Source organism: Hemitrygon akajei, chromosome 11, assembly GCF_048418815.1.
Source record: "Hemitrygon akajei chromosome 11, sHemAka1.3, whole genome shotgun sequence".
Lineage (NCBI taxonomy): Eukaryota > Metazoa > Chordata > Chondrichthyes > Myliobatiformes > Dasyatidae > Hemitrygon > Hemitrygon akajei.
The window spans coordinates 73,269,075-73,289,030 of record NC_133134.1 but is presented as its reverse complement, the minus strand read 5'-3'; the positions used below and the strand labels follow the sequence as shown (position 1 = coordinate 73,289,030).

General features: G+C 46.1%; 1 protein-coding gene across 1 annotated transcript in view; it reads left to right on the top strand.

The window, feature by feature from the left end:
• The first annotated feature begins 831 nt into the window (after window positions 1-831).
• The window catches only part of LOC140736347 (zinc-binding protein A33-like), a 50,796-nt gene continuing 31,671 nt past the window's right edge, over window positions 832-19,956 (top strand). The window contains exons 1-3 of the mRNA XM_073062340.1: window positions 832-1,212; window positions 11,874-12,052; window positions 19,489-19,534. Coding sequence (XP_072918441.1) covers window positions 832-1,212; window positions 11,874-12,052; window positions 19,489-19,534 — 606 coding nt within the window. The remainder of the gene's footprint in view (window positions 1,213-11,873; window positions 12,053-19,488; window positions 19,535-19,956) is intronic.

The window sequence follows — 19,956 nt, the reverse complement described above, 5'->3', positions numbered from 1 at the left end:
CCTCTCCTGCCTATCCCCTCCCTGCTTCCCCGCCCCCACCCATTGATCCTTCCTGGTTTTTCACCTGGCACCTACCAGCCTTCTCCTTCCCACCCTCCCCCCCTTCTTTATAGGACCCCTGCCCCCTCCTTCAGTCCTGACAAAGCTTCTTGGCCCGAACGTTGACTGATCGTTTCCGTGGATGCTGCCCCCAGCATCTGCAGAGTATTTTGTGATTAGGACTTTATTCTTACTGCCTCCATGTTCTTATGATCTGTCTGGATGGAAATAATAAACAAGTGGCTTAGTTGAGAATTACAGAAACTGTTGAGATGACCTATATAGAAAACTTTAGGGTAAGAAATGGAAGCTGGGAATATAGAGAGAAGAGATTCGTCAGATGCTGGAAATCCAAAGTAACAGACATAAAATGCTGGAGCAACTCAGCAGGTCAGGCAGCGTCTATGAAGGGGAAGTAAAAACATCGACGTTGCAGTCCTTGACTCTTGATCTGGACAGATGGGACCTGTACGCCTATAGTTAACTGTCCTGGAAGCATACTGGCTGTTGCCATATCAAGTAATAAACCAACACCAAGTCGCTCAAAGAGATGCAGATTTCCAAAGGGACCAGGGAAAACAAATGGAAACCAGCTACTGGAGAGCACGACTAGCCATGATCGTTTTCAATTCTCGTGCTGACCTGCATGGCCTGCTCTTATTTTTTTATTTTTCTAATAAATAGATTTCATGGGTGAATTTATATTTTGAAATAATTTGAAACTAGAAAATTACAGATAATTAATCCTCGTTTACAAATTATTTGGGGTTTCGACAAAACCTCATGTCAAAGATGGCGTTAACCGCGCCCCCACGCAAGCGTATGACGTCACTGCAAGCCCTCTATGACCCGCCGCTGGCGGCGGGGAGGCTAAATCCGGCGGTCGGTCACGCGACTGCACCTACCCAGGAGTCCTTCCCGCAAGCTAGACATGCGCAGCGCGACCCCGTCAGCCAGATGACGGCGGAGAGCGGATGCGCCGTAGCGAGCGCCCTCCAGCGGGAGCTGACCTGCTCCATCTGCCTCGAGCTTTTCCGCGAGCCCGTCACCTTGCGCTGCGGCCACAACTTCTGCCGCGCCTGCATCGTGCACGTGTGGGAGAGCGGCGAGCGGCAGGACGAGGCCTCGGCCGGGGGCCCGGACAACACCTACTCGTGTCCGCAGTGTAGAGAGGTGAGCGGCGCCGCCTTCACGGTCCGGCTCACGTGGGTAGCCCTTCACAAAATGCCGGGGCAACTCAGCAGGACAGGCAGCATCAATGGAAAGAAATAAAGACTCGACGTTTCGGGTCGAGACTCGCTGAGTTCCTCTAGCGTTCTGTGCCCGTCGCTCTGGATTTACAGAATCTCTTGTGTTTATGGTTTGGCTCTCCTTCGCGCTTCCCACCCTCCCTGGCAGGTGAGCGCTTCCTCGCACTCCCAACAATGGGACCTCACCCTCTGTCCCATATCGTCAGTGACGGGATTGTCACAGTGAGATCTCACCCTCTGTCCCATATCGTCAGTGACGGGATTGTCACAGTGAGATCTCACCCTCTGTCCCATATCGTCAGTGACGGGATTGTCACAGTGAGACCTCACCCTCTGTCCCATATCGTCAGTGACGGGATTGTCACAGTGAGATCTCACCCTCTGTCCCATATCGTCAGTGACGGGATTGTCACAGTGAGATCTCACCCTCTGTCCCATATCGTCGGTGACGGGATTGTCACAGTGAGACCTCACCCTCTGTCCCATATCGTCAGTGACGGGATTGTCACAACGGGACCTCACCCTCTGTCCCATATCGTCAGTGACGGGATTGTCACAGTGAGACCTCACCCTCTGTCCCATATCGTCAGTGACGGGATTGTCACAGTGAGACCTCACCCTCTGTCCCATATCGTCAGTGACGGGATTGTCACAGTGAGATCTCACCCTCTGTCCCATATCGTCAGTGACGGGATTGTCACAACGGGACCTCACCCTCTGTCCCATATCGTCAGTGACGGGATTGTCACAGTGAGACCTCACCCTCTGTCCCATATCGTCAGTGACGGGATTGTCACAGTGAGACCTCACCCTCTGTCCCATATCGTCAGTGACGGGATTGTCACAGTGAGATCTCACCCTCTGTCCCATATCGTCAGTGACGGGATTGTCACAGTGAGACCTCACCCTCTGTCCCATATCGTCAGTGACGGGATTGTCACAGTGAGACCTCACCCTCTGTCCCATATCGTCAGTGACGGGATTGTCACAGTGAGATCTCACCCTCTGTCCCATATCGTCAGTGACGGGATTGTCACAACGGGACCTCACCCTCTGTCCCATATCGTCAGTGACGGGATTGTCACAGTGAGACCTCACCCTCTGTCCCATATCGTCAGTGACGGGATTGTCACAGTGAGACCTCACCCTCTGTCCCATATCGTCAGTGACGGGATTGTCACAGTGAGACCTCACCCTCTGTCCCATATCGTCAGTGATGGGATTGTCACAGTGAGATCTCACCCTCTGTCCCATATCGTCAGTGACGGGATTGTCACAGTGAGACCTCACCCTCTGTCCCATATCGTCAGTGACGGGATTGTCACAGTTAGACCTCACCCTCTGTCCCATATTGTCAGTGACGGGATTGTCACAGCGAGACCTCACCCTCTGTCCCATATCGTCAGTGATGGGATTGTCACAGTTAGACCTCACCCTCTGTCCCATATCGTCAGTGACGGGATTGTCACAACGGGACCTCACCCTCTGTCCCATATCGTCAGTGACGGGATTGTCACAGTGAGACCTCACCCTCTGTCCCATATCGTCGGTGACGGGATTGTCACAGTGAGATCTCACCCTCTGTCCCATATCGTCAGTGACGGGATTGTCACAGTGAGATCTCACCCTCTGTCCCATATCGTCAGTGACGGGATTGTCACAGTGAGACCTCACCCTCTGTCCCATATCGTCGGTGACGGGATTGTCACAACGGGACCTCACCCTCTGTCCCATATCGTCGGTGACGGGATTGTCACAGTGAGATCTCACCCTCTGTCCCATATCGTCAGTGACGGGATTGTCACAGTGAGATCTCACCCTCTGTCCCATATCGTCAGTGACGGGATTGTCACAACGGGACCTCACCCTCTGTCCCATATCGTCAGTGACGGGATTGTCACAGTGAAACCTCACCCTCTGTCCCATATCGTCAGTGATGGGATTGTCACAACGGGACCTCACCCTCTGTCCCATATCGTCAGTGACGGGATTGTCACAGTGAAACCTCACCCTCTGTCCCATATCGTCAGTGACGGGATTGTCACAACGGGACCTCACCCTCTGTCCCATATCGTCAGTGACGGGATTGTCACCGTGAGACCTCACCCTCTGTCCCATATCGTCGGTGACGGGATTGTCACAGTGAGATCTCACCCTCTGTCCCATATCGTCAGTGACGGGATTGTCACAGTGAGATCTCACCCTCTGTCCCATATCGTCGGTGACGGGATTGTCACAACGGGACCTCACCCTCTGTCCCATATCGTCAGTGACGGGATTGTCACAGTGAAACCTCACCCTCTGTCCCATATCGTCAGTGACGGGATTGTCACAGTGAGACCTCACCCTCTGTCCCATATCGTCAGTGACGGGATTGTCACAGTGAGACCTCACCTTCTGTCCCATATCGTCGGTGACGGGATTGTCACAGTGAGACCTCACCCTCTGTCCCATATCGTCAGTGACGGGATTGTCACAGTGAGATCTCACCCTCTGTCCCATATCGTCAGTGACGGGATTGTCACAACGGGACCTCACCCTCTGTCCCATATCATCGGTGACGGGATTGTCACAGTGAGACCTCACCCTCTGTCCCATATCGTCAGTGACGGGATTGTCACAACGGGACCTCACCCTCTGTCCCATATCATCGGTGACGGGATTGTCACAGTGAGACCTCACCCTCTGTCCCATATCGTCAGTGACGGGATTGTCACAGTGAGATCTCACCCTCTGTCCCATATCGTCAGTGACGGGATTGTCACAGTGAGATCTCACCCTCTGTCCCATATCGTCAGTGACGGGATTGTCACAGTGAGACCTCACCCTCTGTCCCATATCGTCAGTGACGGGATTGTCACAGTGAGATCTCACCCTCTGTCCCATATCGTCAGTGACGGGATTGTCACAGTGAGATCTCACCCTCTGTCCCATATCGTCGGTGACGGGATTGTCACAGTGAGACCTCACCCTCTGTCCCATATCGTCAGTGACGGGATTGTCACAACGGGACCTCACCCTCTGTCCCATATCGTCAGTGACGGGATTGTCACAGTGAGACCTCACCCTCTGTCCCATATCGTCAGTGACGGGATTGTCACAGTGAGACCTCACCCTCTGTCCCATATCGTCAGTGACGGGATTGTCACAGTGAGATCTCACCCTCTGTCCCATATCGTCAGTGACGGGATTGTCACAACGGGACCTCACCCTCTGTCCCATATCGTCAGTGACGGGATTGTCACAGTGAGACCTCACCCTCTGTCCCATATCGTCAGTGACGGGATTGTCACAGTGAGACCTCACCCTCTGTCCCATATCGTCAGTGACGGGATTGTCACAGTGAGATCTCACCCTCTGTCCCATATCGTCAGTGACGGGATTGTCACAGTGAGACCTCACCCTCTGTCCCATATCGTCAGTGACGGGATTGTCACAGTGAGACCTCACCCTCTGTCCCATATCGTCAGTGACGGGATTGTCACAGTGAGATCTCACCCTCTGTCCCATATCGTCAGTGACGGGATTGTCACAACGGGACCTCACCCTCTGTCCCATATCGTCAGTGACGGGATTGTCACAGTGAGACCTCACCCTCTGTCCCATATCGTCAGTGACGGGATTGTCACAGTGAGACCTCACCCTCTGTCCCATATCGTCAGTGACGGGATTGTCACAGTGAGACCTCACCCTCTGTCCCATATCGTCAGTGATGGGATTGTCACAGTGAGATCTCACCCTCTGTCCCATATCGTCAGTGACGGGATTGTCACAGTGAGACCTCACCCTCTGTCCCATATCGTCAGTGACGGGATTGTCACAGTTAGACCTCACCCTCTGTCCCATATTGTCAGTGACGGGATTGTCACAGCGAGACCTCACCCTCTGTCCCATATCGTCAGTGATGGGATTGTCACAGTTAGACCTCACCCTCTGTCCCATATCGTCAGTGACGGGATTGTCACAACGGGACCTCACCCTCTGTCCCATATCGTCAGTGACGGGATTGTCACAGTGAGACCTCACCCTCTGTCCCATATCGTCGGTGACGGGATTGTCACAGTGAGATCTCACCCTCTGTCCCATATCGTCAGTGACGGGATTGTCACAGTGAGATCTCACCCTCTGTCCCATATCGTCAGTGACGGGATTGTCACAGTGAGACCTCACCCTCTGTCCCATATCGTCGGTGACGGGATTGTCACAACGGGACCTCACCCTCTGTCCCATATCGTCGGTGACGGGATTGTCACAGTGAGATCTCACCCTCTGTCCCATATCGTCAGTGACGGGATTGTCACAGTGAGATCTCACCCTCTGTCCCATATCGTCAGTGACGGGATTGTCACAACGGGACCTCACCCTCTGTCCCATATCGTCAGTGACGGGATTGTCACAGTGAAACCTCACCCTCTGTCCCATATCGTCAGTGATGGGATTGTCACAACGGGACCTCACCCTCTGTCCCATATCGTCAGTGACGGGATTGTCACAGTGAAACCTCACCCTCTGTCCCATATCGTCAGTGACGGGATTGTCACAACGGGACCTCACCCTCTGTCCCATATCGTCAGTGACGGGATTGTCACCGTGAGACCTCACCCTCTGTCCCATATCGTCGGTGACGGGATTGTCACAGTGAGATCTCACCCTCTGTCCCATATCGTCAGTGACGGGATTGTCACAGTGAGATCTCACCCTCTGTCCCATATCGTCGGTGACGGGATTGTCACAACGGGACCTCACCCTCTGTCCCATATCGTCAGTGACGGGATTGTCACAGTGAAACCTCACCCTCTGTCCCATATCGTCAGTGACGGGATTGTCACAGTGAGACCTCACCCTCTGTCCCATATCGTCAGTGACGGGATTGTCACAGTGAGACCTCACCTTCTGTCCCATATCGTCGGTGACGGGATTGTCACAGTGAGACCTCACCCTCTGTCCCATATCGTCAGTGACGGGATTGTCACAGTGAGATCTCACCCTCTGTCCCATATCGTCAGTGACGGGATTGTCACAACGGGACCTCACCCTCTGTCCCATATCATCGGTGACGGGATTGTCACAGTGAGACCTCACCCTCTGTCCCATATCGTCAGTGACGGGATTGTCACAACGGGACCTCACCCTCTGTCCCATATCATCGGTGACGGGATTGTCACAGTGAGACCTCACCCTCTGTCCCATATCGTCAGTGACGGGATTGTCACAGTGAGACCTCACCCTCTGTCCCATATCGTCAGTGACGGGATTGTCACAGTGAGACCTCACCCTCTGTCCCATGTCGTCAGTGACGGGATTGTCACAGTGAGACCTCACCCTCTGTCCCATGTCGTCAGTACTGGGACGGTCACAATGGGACCTCACCCTCTGTCCCATATCGTTGGTATTTGAACTACCACGATGGGACCTCACCCCATATCGTCAGTAACGGCACGGCCACGATGGGATCTCACCCTCTGTCCCATATCGTCAGTGTTGGGATTGTCACAGTGAGATCTCACCCTCTGTCCCATATCGTCAGTAACGAGACAATCACAACGGAACCTCATCCTCAGTCCCATACTGTCAAGTGACGGGCCAGTCACAATGGGACCTCACCCTCTCTCCCATATCGTCAGTGACGGAACGTCACAACAGAACCTAACTGCAGTCTCATATTGTCAGTAATAGGACAGCCACGATGGGACCTCACCCTCTATCTCTTGCCAGTATTGGAACGGCAACAATGAGACCACACTCTCTGTCCCATATCACCAGTAATGGAATGGCCATGATAGGACCACACTCTCTGTGCCATATCGAAGGGACAGAGTGATGGACTCAGGAATGGATGAATGGTAAAAAAGTAAAGATAGCCTGCAGTCAGATTGTCAGGAAGGGCAGGCAGGTGATGGGACTTAGTTGCAGTCAAAAGGTTGAGTATCAAATCATTAGGGATGCAGAGTCAGAAAGGATAGCAAATACAGTATTCAAGATGTTGTAACTAAATGAGCATAGTATAAGAAATAAGGTGGATGAACTTGTTGCAGTTTTACATATTGCCAGGTATGATGTTGTGGCCATCACTTGAATCGTGGCTGAAGGATGGTTGTAGTTGGAAAATATTCAAGTTTACGTGTTATATTGGAGGGATAGGAAGGGAGGCAAGAGGGGGTAGTGTGGCTCTGCTGATATCAAATCAGTAGAAAGATGTGACGTAGGATCGGAAGACACTGAACCCTTCTGGGTTGAGTTAAGAAACTGCTAGGGTAAAAGGACACTGATGGCAGTTATATACAGGCTTCCCAACAGTGGCTGGGAGGTGGACCACAAGTTACAACAGGAAATAGAAAAGGCGAGTCAAAAGGGCAATGTTATGGTGGTCATGGGAGATTTTAACATGTAGGTCGATTGGGAAAATCAGGTTGGTAATGGATCTCAAGAGAGTGAGTTTGTTGAATGCCTAAGAGATAGCTTTTTAGAGCTGTTTGTCATTGAGCCTACTAGGGGATCAGCTATACTGGATTGGGGTGTTATGTAATGAACTGGAGGCAATTAGGGAGCTTAAGGTAAAAGAACCCTTAGGAACCAGTGATATCAATATGATTGAGTTCAATTTGAAACTTGATAGGGAGAAGGTAAAGTCTGATGTAGCAGTATTTCAGTGGAGTAAGGGAAATTACGGTGGTATGAGAGAGGAGTTGGCCAAAATATATTAGAAGGAGCTGATGGCAGGAATGACAGCAGAGCAGCAATGGTGTGCATTTCTGGGAAAAATGAGGAAGGTGCAGGACATGTGTATTCCAAACATGAAGAAATACTCAAATGGTAAAATAATACAACTGTGGCTGACAAGGGAAGTCAAAGCTATTGTAAAAGCGAAAGAAAGGACATACAACAAAGTAAAAGTTAGTGAGAAGAAAGGGGATTGAGAAGTTTTTAAAAACTATAGATAGAAACTGAAAAATCATTAGAAGGGAAAAGATGAAATATGAAAGCAAGCTAGCAAATAAATTCAAAGTGGATAGAATAAGTTTTTTCAAGTATGTTAACAATAAAAGAGAAATGAGAGTGGATTTAGGAGTGGATCTAGAAAATGAGGCAGGATAAATAATTCTGGGGGGAAGGAGATGGCTGATGAACTAAATGAGTATTTTGCGTCAGTCTATACTGTGGAAGACACTAGCAGTCTGCCTGATGTTGTAGTGTTTGAAGGAAGAGAAGTCGATGCAGTTACTGTTACAGAAGAGAAGGTGCTCAAAAAGCTGAAAGACTTAAAGGTACTTGAATCACCCAGATCAGAGGACTGCACCCTAGAGGTCTGAAAGAGGTAGCGTTAGAGATTGTGATGGCATGAGAAATGATCTTTCAAAGATCATTCTGCTCTGGCATGGTGCCAGAGGACTGGAAAATTGCAAATGTCACTCCACTCTTTAAGAAAGGAGGAAGGTAGCAGAGAGGAAATTATAGACCAGTTAGCTTGACTAGTGGTCGGGAAGATGTTGGAGTCAATTGTTAAAGGATGAGGTGATGGAGTACTTAGTGACACAGAACAAGATAGTGCAAAGTCAGCATTGTTTTCTTCAGGGAAAATCCTGCCTGATGAACCTGTTGGAATTCTTTGAGGAGATTACAAGTAGGATAGATAAAGGGGATGCAGTGGATATTGTATATTTGGACTTTCAGAAGGCCTTTGACAAGGTGCCACATGTGAGGCTGCTTACCAAGTTAAGAGCCCATGGTATTACAGGAAAATTACCAACATGGTTAGAGCATTGGCTGATTGGTAGGATGCAGCGAATGGGAATAAAATGATCCTTTTCTGGTTGGCTGCTAGTGACTAGTGTTCCACAGGGGTCAGTGTTGGGACCACTTCTTTTTATGATGTATATAAATGTTTTAGATGATGGAATAGATGGCTTTGTTGCCAAATTTGCAGATGTTACGAAGATTGGTGGAGGGGCAGGCAGTGTTAAGGAAATGGGTAGGATGCAGAAGGACTTAGATTAGGAGAATGGGCAAGAAGGTGGCAAATGAAATCCAGCGTTGAAAAATACATGGTCATGCACTTCAATAGTAGAAATAAATGAGCAGACTATTTTCTAAACAGGGAGAAAATCCAGGAATCTGAGATGCAGAGGGACTTGGGAGTCCTTGTGCAGAACACCCTGAAGGTAAACTTGCAGGTTGAGTCGGTGGTGAGGAAGGCAAATGCCATGTTAGCATTCATTTCAGGAGATCTAGAATACAAAAGCAGGGATGTATTGCTAAAGCTTTATAAGGCACTGGTGAGGCCTCATCTTGAGTATTGTGAACAGTTTTGGGCCCCTTATCTTAGAAAAAATGTGCTGGCATTGGAGAGGGTCCAGGGGAGTTTACAAGGATGATTCCAGGACTGAGAGGGTTATCACACGAGAAACGTTTGATGACTCCGGGTCTGTTCTTGCTGGAATGCAAAAGAATGACGGGGGATCTCATTGAAACCTTTCGAATGTTGTAAGGCCTAGACAGAGTAGATGTGGAAAGGATGTTTCCCATGGTGGGAGAGTCTAGGACAAGAGAGCACAGTCTCAGGGCGCCCTTTCAAAACAGAGATGTGGAGAAAATTCTTTAGCCAAAGGGTGGTGAATTTGTGTAATTGTTGCCACATGCAGCTGTGGAGGCCAGGTCATTGGGTGTATTTAAGGCAGAGATTGATAGGTTCTTGATTGGACATGATATCAAAGGTTACGGGGAGAAGGCCGTGAACTGGGATTGAGGAGGAGATAGAAAAAAAGGATCAGCCAAGATTGAATTGATGGGCCAGATGGCCTAATTCTGCTCCTATGTCTATGGTCTTACATCACCAGTAATGGAACAGCCACAATGGGACCACACCCTCTGTCCCATATCATCAGTATTGGAGTGGCCATGGTAGAACGGCAGATTCAAGGGGCTGAACATTCTGATTGTTTCATTCCCACGCATCCAGTGCTTTTAGAAATAAACACCACTGAAAACAGTATCATTTTTACCCATCCAGAATTTGATTCACTTTAAGTCCTGTTGCCCAAACATGATGTGTAATGATATAACTGAGTAACACACAAACTGTGGAAGAACTTAACAGGTTAGTCAGCATCCACGGAGAAGAATAAGCTGTTGATGTCTTAGGTTGAGACCCTTCATCTCGTGGGCTCCATGATTTTCTGGATGTCTTGTGTTAATGATATAACTGAGAGGCTTGTTGGGCCATGTCAGAGGAATCTGGAGAATTGGTGAGTTTGGAGTCACATAGAGACCAGACCAGGGATTTCTCCTTTCTTCACCTATCACATTCTAGCTTGTACTCCTTCCCTTCCTTCCACCTTCTTATTCTGGCTTCTCCCTCCTTCATTTCCAGTTCTGATGACGCTCTTAGCCCAAAATGTCAACTGTTTATTCCCCTCAAATAGATGCTGCCTGACCTGCTGAGTTCTCCAGCAGTTTGTGTTGCTCTGGACTTCCATCTCTTGTGTTAGGATTTCCTACTTTCAACAATGTTGGAGAAGCAAATGGAAATAGAAACAAACTACAGGTGTCATAGTGCACTGCAGCACAGAAACAGGCTCTTTGGCTTGCCTTGTCTGGGCCAAACTTACTTTGCCTAGTCTCATCTATCTGTACCAGTCTATATCTCTCTAAACCTCTCCCATCCATATACTTATCCAAACTTTTCTTAAATATTACAGTTGAACCTGCATCCACCACTTCCACTGGCAGCTCGTTCCACACTCTCACCCTCTTGCATGGAGATATTTCCCCTGCATGTATCCCCTGTCTCTACCCCTCACAGAAAACTTTCAGCGAGTGAGATGGCTTCAGTGGGAAGGGATGTACTGGTCCTCACCAGCTTACAACTGAAAAAATGTTTGGGAGACCGGTGGGGTGGATTTGCTGGCTGTTGCACGGCTGCAGGCATCTTCTGCCAGGTGAGAACTTGGTTTGTGGCCACATCTTTGACCGGCGAACTGTCTGGGCTACAGTGCACAGGAACCTGCCACAGCCTGAGCAGGGTCAAGGTTTTGGGCCAGAACTTGGTGAACTGGTTGGGTTTGATTCCTCGCTTGGTTTCCAGTTTCAGATTGTTAACTAGATTTAATGGTTAAAGAGATAAAGATCAGCTTTACTTGTCACATGTATGTCGAACTGTACAGTGAAATGTGTCATTTGCATCAAGCATACCCACAACTAACACTAGCCAATATGTGTTTTGAGTTGTCCTGTATGTGCTGAGGAATGATTCAAACCCTGGGTCTGGAATGTTAATCCAGACCTCTGAATCACAGTGTGTCACAATCAGAATCAGGTTTATTATCACCGGCATGTGATGTGAAATTTGTTAACTTAGCATCAGCAGTTCAATGCAATACATAATCTAGCAGAGAGGAAAAATACATAATAAAATACAAAAAATAATAAATAAATCAATTACATATATTGAATAGATTAAAACATGTGCAAAAACAGAAATTCTGTATGTTAAAAAAAAGTGTGTAAGCTAAACACTGCACCTTAGCTGTACTAGCGCAAAATATCAGGCACATTTAAAAAATTAATTTCCCCATCTCTTGCCCGTAGATATTCTTGTCTAAAAACTTTACCAAGAACTTCTTGGCAGCAAACTTGGTCGAGAGGCTGCAGGAATCGAAGTCTGTCTCCCACTCTCCTGGTAACTTGGGCCCAAAGCAGTGCAAGAAGCATCAAAAGCCAATGACCCTGTACTGTGCCACTGACCCAGACCATCCTCTGCGACGTGTGTAGACTGTCAGAAGCACATAGGTAAGAGAGTTGGCCTGAGGTTGGGCATCCCCTCCTTAAGCCTCTCCACCTACTCACCCCTGGACAAGCTTTTGGCTACTGTATCCAAATAATAGAGTTTTAGTTCAATGACTCTAGGTGTGTGTGGGTCTGTTGTCTCCAGCTGTTAGGGAGGAGAATCACTATCCAGATGTATGTTTCTGTGTCCGTGTGTAAATGTGTGATATCGCTGTCTCCAAATGATTGAAGGTTAGTTTCTAAAAGTATGTATGGATTAATTTCCCCAGATGTTAGTGGGGTCACTGCCCACTAACTACTAACACACTAAATGTGTGTATGCTCACTCCAGTTGTTTAGGGTTCAGTTCTCTTAGGGGTTGCTTCCTCTAGACGTGCGTCATTGTTATAACTCATTTACTGATTCAACATTGGATCCACGTTGGCTCCTAGCAGAGCCACCCCATCAGTCCCATTCCCGACCCCTGCACATTCTCTTTGATTTGTTTCACTATGCATCCATAAACTGGGGGGGGGGCAATTGACAGTGGCACATTAAACCCCTACCCACCAACCAATCCTCTTTTGAGAACATGCAAGCTCAGTATGTGATTCACAGCATCACCGTCTGGTACGGGAGTTGCAAGGCATTTGACTGCAAGACCCTGCAAGGGATTGTGAGGATTGCTGAGAGGATCATTGGGGTCCTTCTTCCACCCATCAGAGATATTTTCCAGGAGTGCTGAGCACACAGCACCTTTAGCATTGTCAATGGACTCTCTCATCTATCCAGCAATTACTTTGACCCCTACCATCAGGCAGGAGGTACTGTAGCATTAGGACAAGGACATTTGGGATGGAAACAGCTCCTTCACCCCCCCCCCCCCCCGGCCCCCCGCTGTGAGACTATTGAACCTCTGCCACCACCCAGGTATGAAGAGCTAGTAGCATTGCACTGTTTCCTTTTTAACTCATGTTGTAAAGGCACCTGATGCCAAATGTCAATCTTCTAGTATATATTTTAGTATTTGTTAATTTATTTGTGATATTATTACTTTATGTATTGCATGTTCAAGTTCAATTTTACATCATCTGACTTTGTGTGTGTGTGTGTGTGTGTGTGTGTTAGACTGGATCCTCAACAATGCTTTGAGCCCTTTGTCTATAAAGCTCCTGGTAAATGTCACACTGGTGCTATACATGTAAATGGTTGAATGGCGATGTATTAAACAAACAGCTCAGAGCGCAACCATTGTGTCAGCAGAACAATGGATTTTGCGAGATAGATCAGTCAGCAAACACATTAATTGTATTGTGGTTCTAATTTAGCAAAAGTCAGCTCCCAGAATTGTTCTTGTACTTTGTTAATCTTGTTGCTACCTACAAATTCACATTCAAATTCAGATTCCCATTTATTTATCACATCCACATCATGATTTATATAAGAGGAGCTCTTAATCTCGTGGTCTAATGCATCATGGCCTTTGCAATTTATTTGTTCTGCTGCATTGCACTTTGTCTGTCACTGTAACACTATATTCTGGATCCTGGATCCTTTTTACTACCTCAATGATCTGTCTAGATAGCACAACAGCTTTCAGAATCAGGTTTATTATCACTGGCATGTGGCGTGAATACATAATCTAGCAGAGAGAAGAAAATAAATAAAATTTAAAAAGTAAACAAGTATATCAATTGCATATGTTGAATATATAAAAACACGCAAAAACAGAAATACTGTATATTTTTTAAAAAGTGAGGTAGCGATGTTCATTTAGGAATCAGATGGCAGAGGGGAAGCAGCTATTCCTGAATCGCTGTATTTTGGTGCACAAGGAATAAGACCTAGGAATAGAATTAGGCCATTGGCCCATTGAGTCTGCTCTGCCATTTGATCATGGCCAGTTTATTTTTCCTCTCAATCTCATTCTCCTGTCTTCTCCCTGTAACCTTTGATGCCCTTATTGATCGAGATCCTTTCAACCGCTTTAAATATATCCAATGGCTTGGCCTCCACTGCCATCTGTAGCCATGAATGAATCCCCTTAGACCACAATAGTTTACACTATTGTTACCTCGTTATAATTCCTACCTAATATATGACTGGCACATTTTTATGTTTATTCATTACTAAGCCTCCCATCTCCCCTCTGAGACTCAGTGTTAAAGCAGTTCCATTGGCCCAGAGCCTTCTACGCCTCCATGATTTACATGCTCATTTGTTTCCTTTTGCACTTGTACCTTGAATCACTCACCCACCCGATGAACTGTGAGGCTGCTTGTTCAACTGTTGTCAGAAGAGTGGAAGGTACATTGCCAACTCAGCTTGCAGCACCCCTATCCACATTAGTCCCATCTTCCAGCATTGGCTCACGGCCTCAGTGATTCATTGTTCAACTCTGCTTCCACCTCGCTCACAGGTACTGTTCCACGTACTCGCCCAGTCTCTGAGTGATAAAGGTCCTGCCTCTAAATCTCTTCCAAGAACACTCATTACCAATGTATACAATGTACAACCTTGAGATTCGTTTCCTTAACAAGTAGCCACAAGACAAAGAAACCCAGTGGAACCCATTTTAAACAAAGGCCATCAAACACACACTGTACAAAGAACAAAAGTAAACAGACAACTGAGTCCACAGCCAGGAAGCCAGTCATCATTGTAGCTGATCTGGTAGCTCGTTAGTTTCAGGCCACTGCCTCAGTTCAGTGCAGAGATGAGTAAACCTCGCAAAGCAGTGAGCTGAACCAGCACGTTCCTCCCCTCCAGCCCCGACATCCTGACCTTTTCAATTTAGCCCGAAGCTTAAATCGTCCGAACCTCGGGTCATTCCTCGCTCGCAGACCCAGGCCCTGCCACTTCGCTATGCTCTCCAGCCCTGGCCCCACTGCCTCGGTTCAGTCCGTACCTGACCATTCCAGTTTGGCCCTCATCTAAATCCATGTGGTAGTCTTGGTTCTGATATGGGAGAAAGTTTCCTGCTGACTACCCTACCTTTCATAATTTTCTATATATGACATTCCTATGGCTTTGTTCCTGTGATGCATCCATAACCCATTAGAAATTAGACTACAGACTAAGTTCCCAGGTGGCAGGAAATGAACGGGAGTGGGAGATTACTCAGCTCATTGTGCCTGCTCTGCCACTTAGACAATGGCTGATCATTCTCAGCCATGTCATAGCTTTCTTGCACTTTCCCCATTGCCATCAACTACGCTGTGGTCCATAGAACATAGAATATTACAGCACAGAAACAGGCCCTTTGATCCACGGTGCCAAACTAATCCCTCCTAGTTGTAATTGGTCCGTATCTCTCCATTTCCTGCATATTGATGTGTCTTTCCAAATTTCTCTTAAACACCTATTATATCACCTCCCCTGGAAGCCTGTTCTGGACAACCACCACTTTCTGTATATAAGTAAAAATCTCCCCCCCCCCCCCCAACACCTTCTTTAAACTTCCTCCTTCCCACTTTAAAGCTATACCCTTCTATTAATTGACATTTCAACTCAGGAAAATGATTCTGTCTATTCCATCTGTGTTCTCCTAATTTTATAAACTTCAACATCTGTCAGTTTCAAACCTCAACTCTGTTCTGCGTCCAGACATGGGTTTCTGTCACCTCTACATTTGATTATTCCAGCTCCCTCTGGCTGTTCTCTCCACTTAGCCCTCAGTACCTCATGGCTTTGCAGCTCTGAGATTACTCATCTTGGGCTCCCAGCACAATGTAATATTACAATCTACAGTGATCTCAGCACCCCTCCCTCTCTTTCTGTAACCCAGTCCAGCCTTACACCCTGTCCTATTGCTCACACCCCAACTGTCAGCTCTTGCACCACTTCCTACTAATTCCCTCCAGCCTCTGCACCCCTTCCCATCTCTGTAACCCCACCTCATCCTCCAGCCTTCTTATCTTATAACCCTCCCCCAGCCCCTACACTCCTTCCTATCTCTGGAATACCTTACTCCTCCAGCCCCTACTCTCTTTCCTGTCTCTCTGTAACCCCCCACACTTTCTAACTCCTCCTAGCCCCTATATTTCCCCCATCTCTATAAACACCCTATTTATAAAATCTCCTCCTCTTGATTCGTGACAGGCTTTCCTATCTCTGTAACAAGTTCCCCTCTAGCCCTACACTTCTTCCTATCACTGTAACTGTTGTATATAATTGGTTATGTGTTATATGTAAAAGTATGTGAGTGGTATACATCATCACGTCACCACATCATATGTGCACACCTCACTAAAGTAAAAAAAAAGCTGGACACATTTCCAAGGTTCTTTTGATTAGTTTTTGGTGTTACAAAATATAACAGTAGCAACAAGTCATTTTAGAATGAACCTGAGATGTCTACCTACCTGTTGAAGTCCAGCATGCTTTTTCTTCACAAGAGAAGCCAGACATTCGAGTTTTTAAAAAAAGTGCAGCATATTTTTTCTTCGGAAGGGAAGAAGGACATTTGAGTTAAAAAAAGGCAAAAAACAGTTGAAATTCATGGGTTCATAAACAGTGAGTACCAGGTGATAATAATAAAAAAAAGTAGGAAAGGCCAGCTATATTGGAAAGATGGTGTTCAATTGAACAACACACAACTGGCTGATGTATACTAAAAGAATTGAGCGGTATTTTGAAGCAAGTGAAATTTCAAATGAGAAATGAGTGCCAGTTTTGCTGAGTGCAATTGGTGAAAGAGCATATAGTTTGCTTAGAAGTTTGACTGTCCTGACCAAACCAGTTGAAATGAGCTTTGTTGATATCGTGAAAGTAACACAGGTATATTTAGAACTGCAACCATTGTTGATTTCAGAATGCTTTAGGTTTCATAAGTGGAATCAAAGGAAAGGGAAGTCCATTTCAGCATATGTGGCTGAACTGAAGAAATTGTCTGAGCATTATCAGTTTAGTGATAGGCTTAATGATTGCAGTGTTTAACCAGAAACCTGCCTGGCTGAATGAGTGTGTTATATAGTGGCAGGAGCTCACAATACACCAGACCAATGCAGCTTTAAAGCCTGTGATTGTTTCACAGCCCCAAGTCTCACTCCTTGTCAGTAAAAATGCTATCCCAGAAATACTCCACATCGATGAAATCTTTAGGGCTGAGTGGGACGATTTAAAATTTACAATGCTGTGGATATTTATATAGTGGTTGTATTGTATAGAATACTGTAAGTGTATTTGTGTGTGTGTGTGTTTTAGTGGTATTTGAGTAGTGTAAATATATTTGATAAAGCGTTCTTTGTTTACATGATTAATTACAGCTTGTTTAAAAAGTACATGAATAGCATGTGTCATTATCCCACCACATCACATGTGCACACCTCACTAAAGTATAAAATGAAGTACCATATAACCATATAACAATTACAGCATGGAAACAGGCCATCTCGGCCCTTCTAGTCAGTGCCGAACGCTTACTCTCACCTAGTCCCACCTACCTGCACTCAGCCCATAAGCCTCCATTCCTTTTCTGTCCATATACCTATCCAATTTTGCTTTAAATGACAATACCGAACCTGCCTCTACCACTTCTACTGGAAGCTCATTCCACACAGCTACCACTCTCTGAGTAAAGAAATTCCCCCTCATGTTATCCTTAAACTTTTCCCCCTATGTCTCAACTCATATGCTCTTGTTTGAATCTCCCCTACTCTCAATGGAAAAAGCCTATCCACGTCAACTCTATCTATCCCCCTCATAATTTTAAATACCTCTATCAAGTCCCCCCTCAACCTTCTACGCTCCAAAGAATAAAGACCTAACTTGTTCAATCTTTCCCTGTAACTTAGGTGCTGAAACCCAGGTAACATTCTAGTAAATCTTCTCTGTACTCTCTCTATTTTGTTGACATCTTTCCTATAATTCAGTGACCAGAACTGTACACAATACTCCAAATTCGGCCTTACCAATGCCTTGTACAATTTTAACATTACATCCCAACTCCTTTACTCAATGCTCTGATTTATAAAGGCCAACATACCAAAAGCTTTCTTCATCACCCTATCCACATGAGATTCCACCTTCAGGGAACTATGCACCATTATTCCTAGATCACTCTGTTCTACTGCATTCTTCAATGCCCTACCATTTACCATGTATGTCCTATTTGGATTATTCCTACCAAAATGTAGCACCTCACACTTATCAGCATTAAACTCCATCTGCCATCGCTCAGCCCACTCTTCTAACTGGCCTAAATCTCTCTGCAAGCTTTGAAAACCTACTTCATTATCCACAATGCCACCTACCTTAGTATCATCTGCATACTTACTAATCCTATTTACCACCCCATCATCCAGATCATTAATGTATATGACAAACAACATTGGACCCAGTACAGATCCCTGAGGCACACCACTAGTCACCGGCCTCCAACCTGACAAACAGTTATCCACCACTACTCTCTGGCATGTCCCATCCAGCCACTGTTGAATCCATTTTACTACTTCAATATTAATACCTAACAATTGAACCTTCCTAACTAACCTTCCATGCGGAACCTTGTCAAAGGCCTTACTGAAGTCCATATAGACACCATCCACTGCTTTACCCTCGTCAACTTTCCTCGTAACCTCTTCAAAAAATTCAGTAAGATTTGTCAAACATGACCTTCCATGCACAAATCCATGTTGACTGTTCCTAATCAGAGCCTGTCTATCCGGATAATTATATATACCATCTCTAAGGATACTTTCCATTAATTTACCCACCATTGACGTCAAACTGACAGGCCTATAATTGCTAGGTTTACTCTTAGAACCCTTTTTAAACAATGGAACCACATGAGCAATACGCCAATCCTCTGGCACCATCCCCGTTTCTAATGACATTTGAAATATTTCTGTCAGAGCCCCTGCTATTTCTGCACTAACCTCCCTCAGGGTCCTAGGGAATATCCTGTCAGGACCTGGAGATTTATCCACTTTTATATTCCTTAAAAGCGCCAGTACTTCCTCTTCTTTAATCGTCATAACTTCCCTATGTGTTTCCCTTACTTTACACAATTCAATATCCTTTTCCTCAGTGAATACCGCAGAAAAGAAATTGTTCAAAATCTCCCCCATCTCTTTCGGCTCCACACATAGCTGACCATTCTGATTCTCTAAGGGACCAATGTTATCTGTCACTATCCTTTTGCTATTAATATAACTGTAGAAACCCTTTGGATTTATTTTCACCTTACTTGCCAAAGCAACCTTGTATCTTCTTTTAGCTTTTCTGATTTCTTTCTTAAAATTCTTCTTACATTCTTTAATACGCAAAGTACGCATATTTTCCTGAGCTTCCATGTTTTATTTGATTAGTTTTAGGAGTTACAAAAACAGTAACCTCCTCCCTGATCTGCGAATGAAAAATTTAACCCATGAGCAGATGATGGACTGTATTTTATCTACTGTGGAGTGAATCCTCAATATATTCTTGTTTTATCTAGGACTTGTGATATTCTACTAGTTCATGAATTAACAGAAGAGTTTCTGGTAAGCAGAATGTTCCTAAATTACTGTGGTAATTGCCAAAGTATATCTAAAATAAAATAGGACGGACTTACTGTTAGGTAACCTCTGTTCCCCAGACACAAGTCACCAGGACAGTGTAGGGAGGGATTTCATGGCTTTATGTCCCAGGCAGAGGAAAGCTCATTTGCTGATGGTAGGGTGTAGGGAGTTGGAGGATGATTAGAGACTAATGTTGGAGGAATATAGGGATCAGAGAAAAAGGGAGGACTTACTGCTGGATATTACAGAAGCAGGGATATGGTTTGGAGAGGGTTACATTGGGGTTAGGGATGGATGTGGGCGTCAGAGGGGTTACAGAGATGGACAGGGGTGTACAGGCTGGATGTGGTTACAGAGATAGGGAGGGGTGTACGGGTTGGAGAAGGTTACAGCGATAGGGCTGA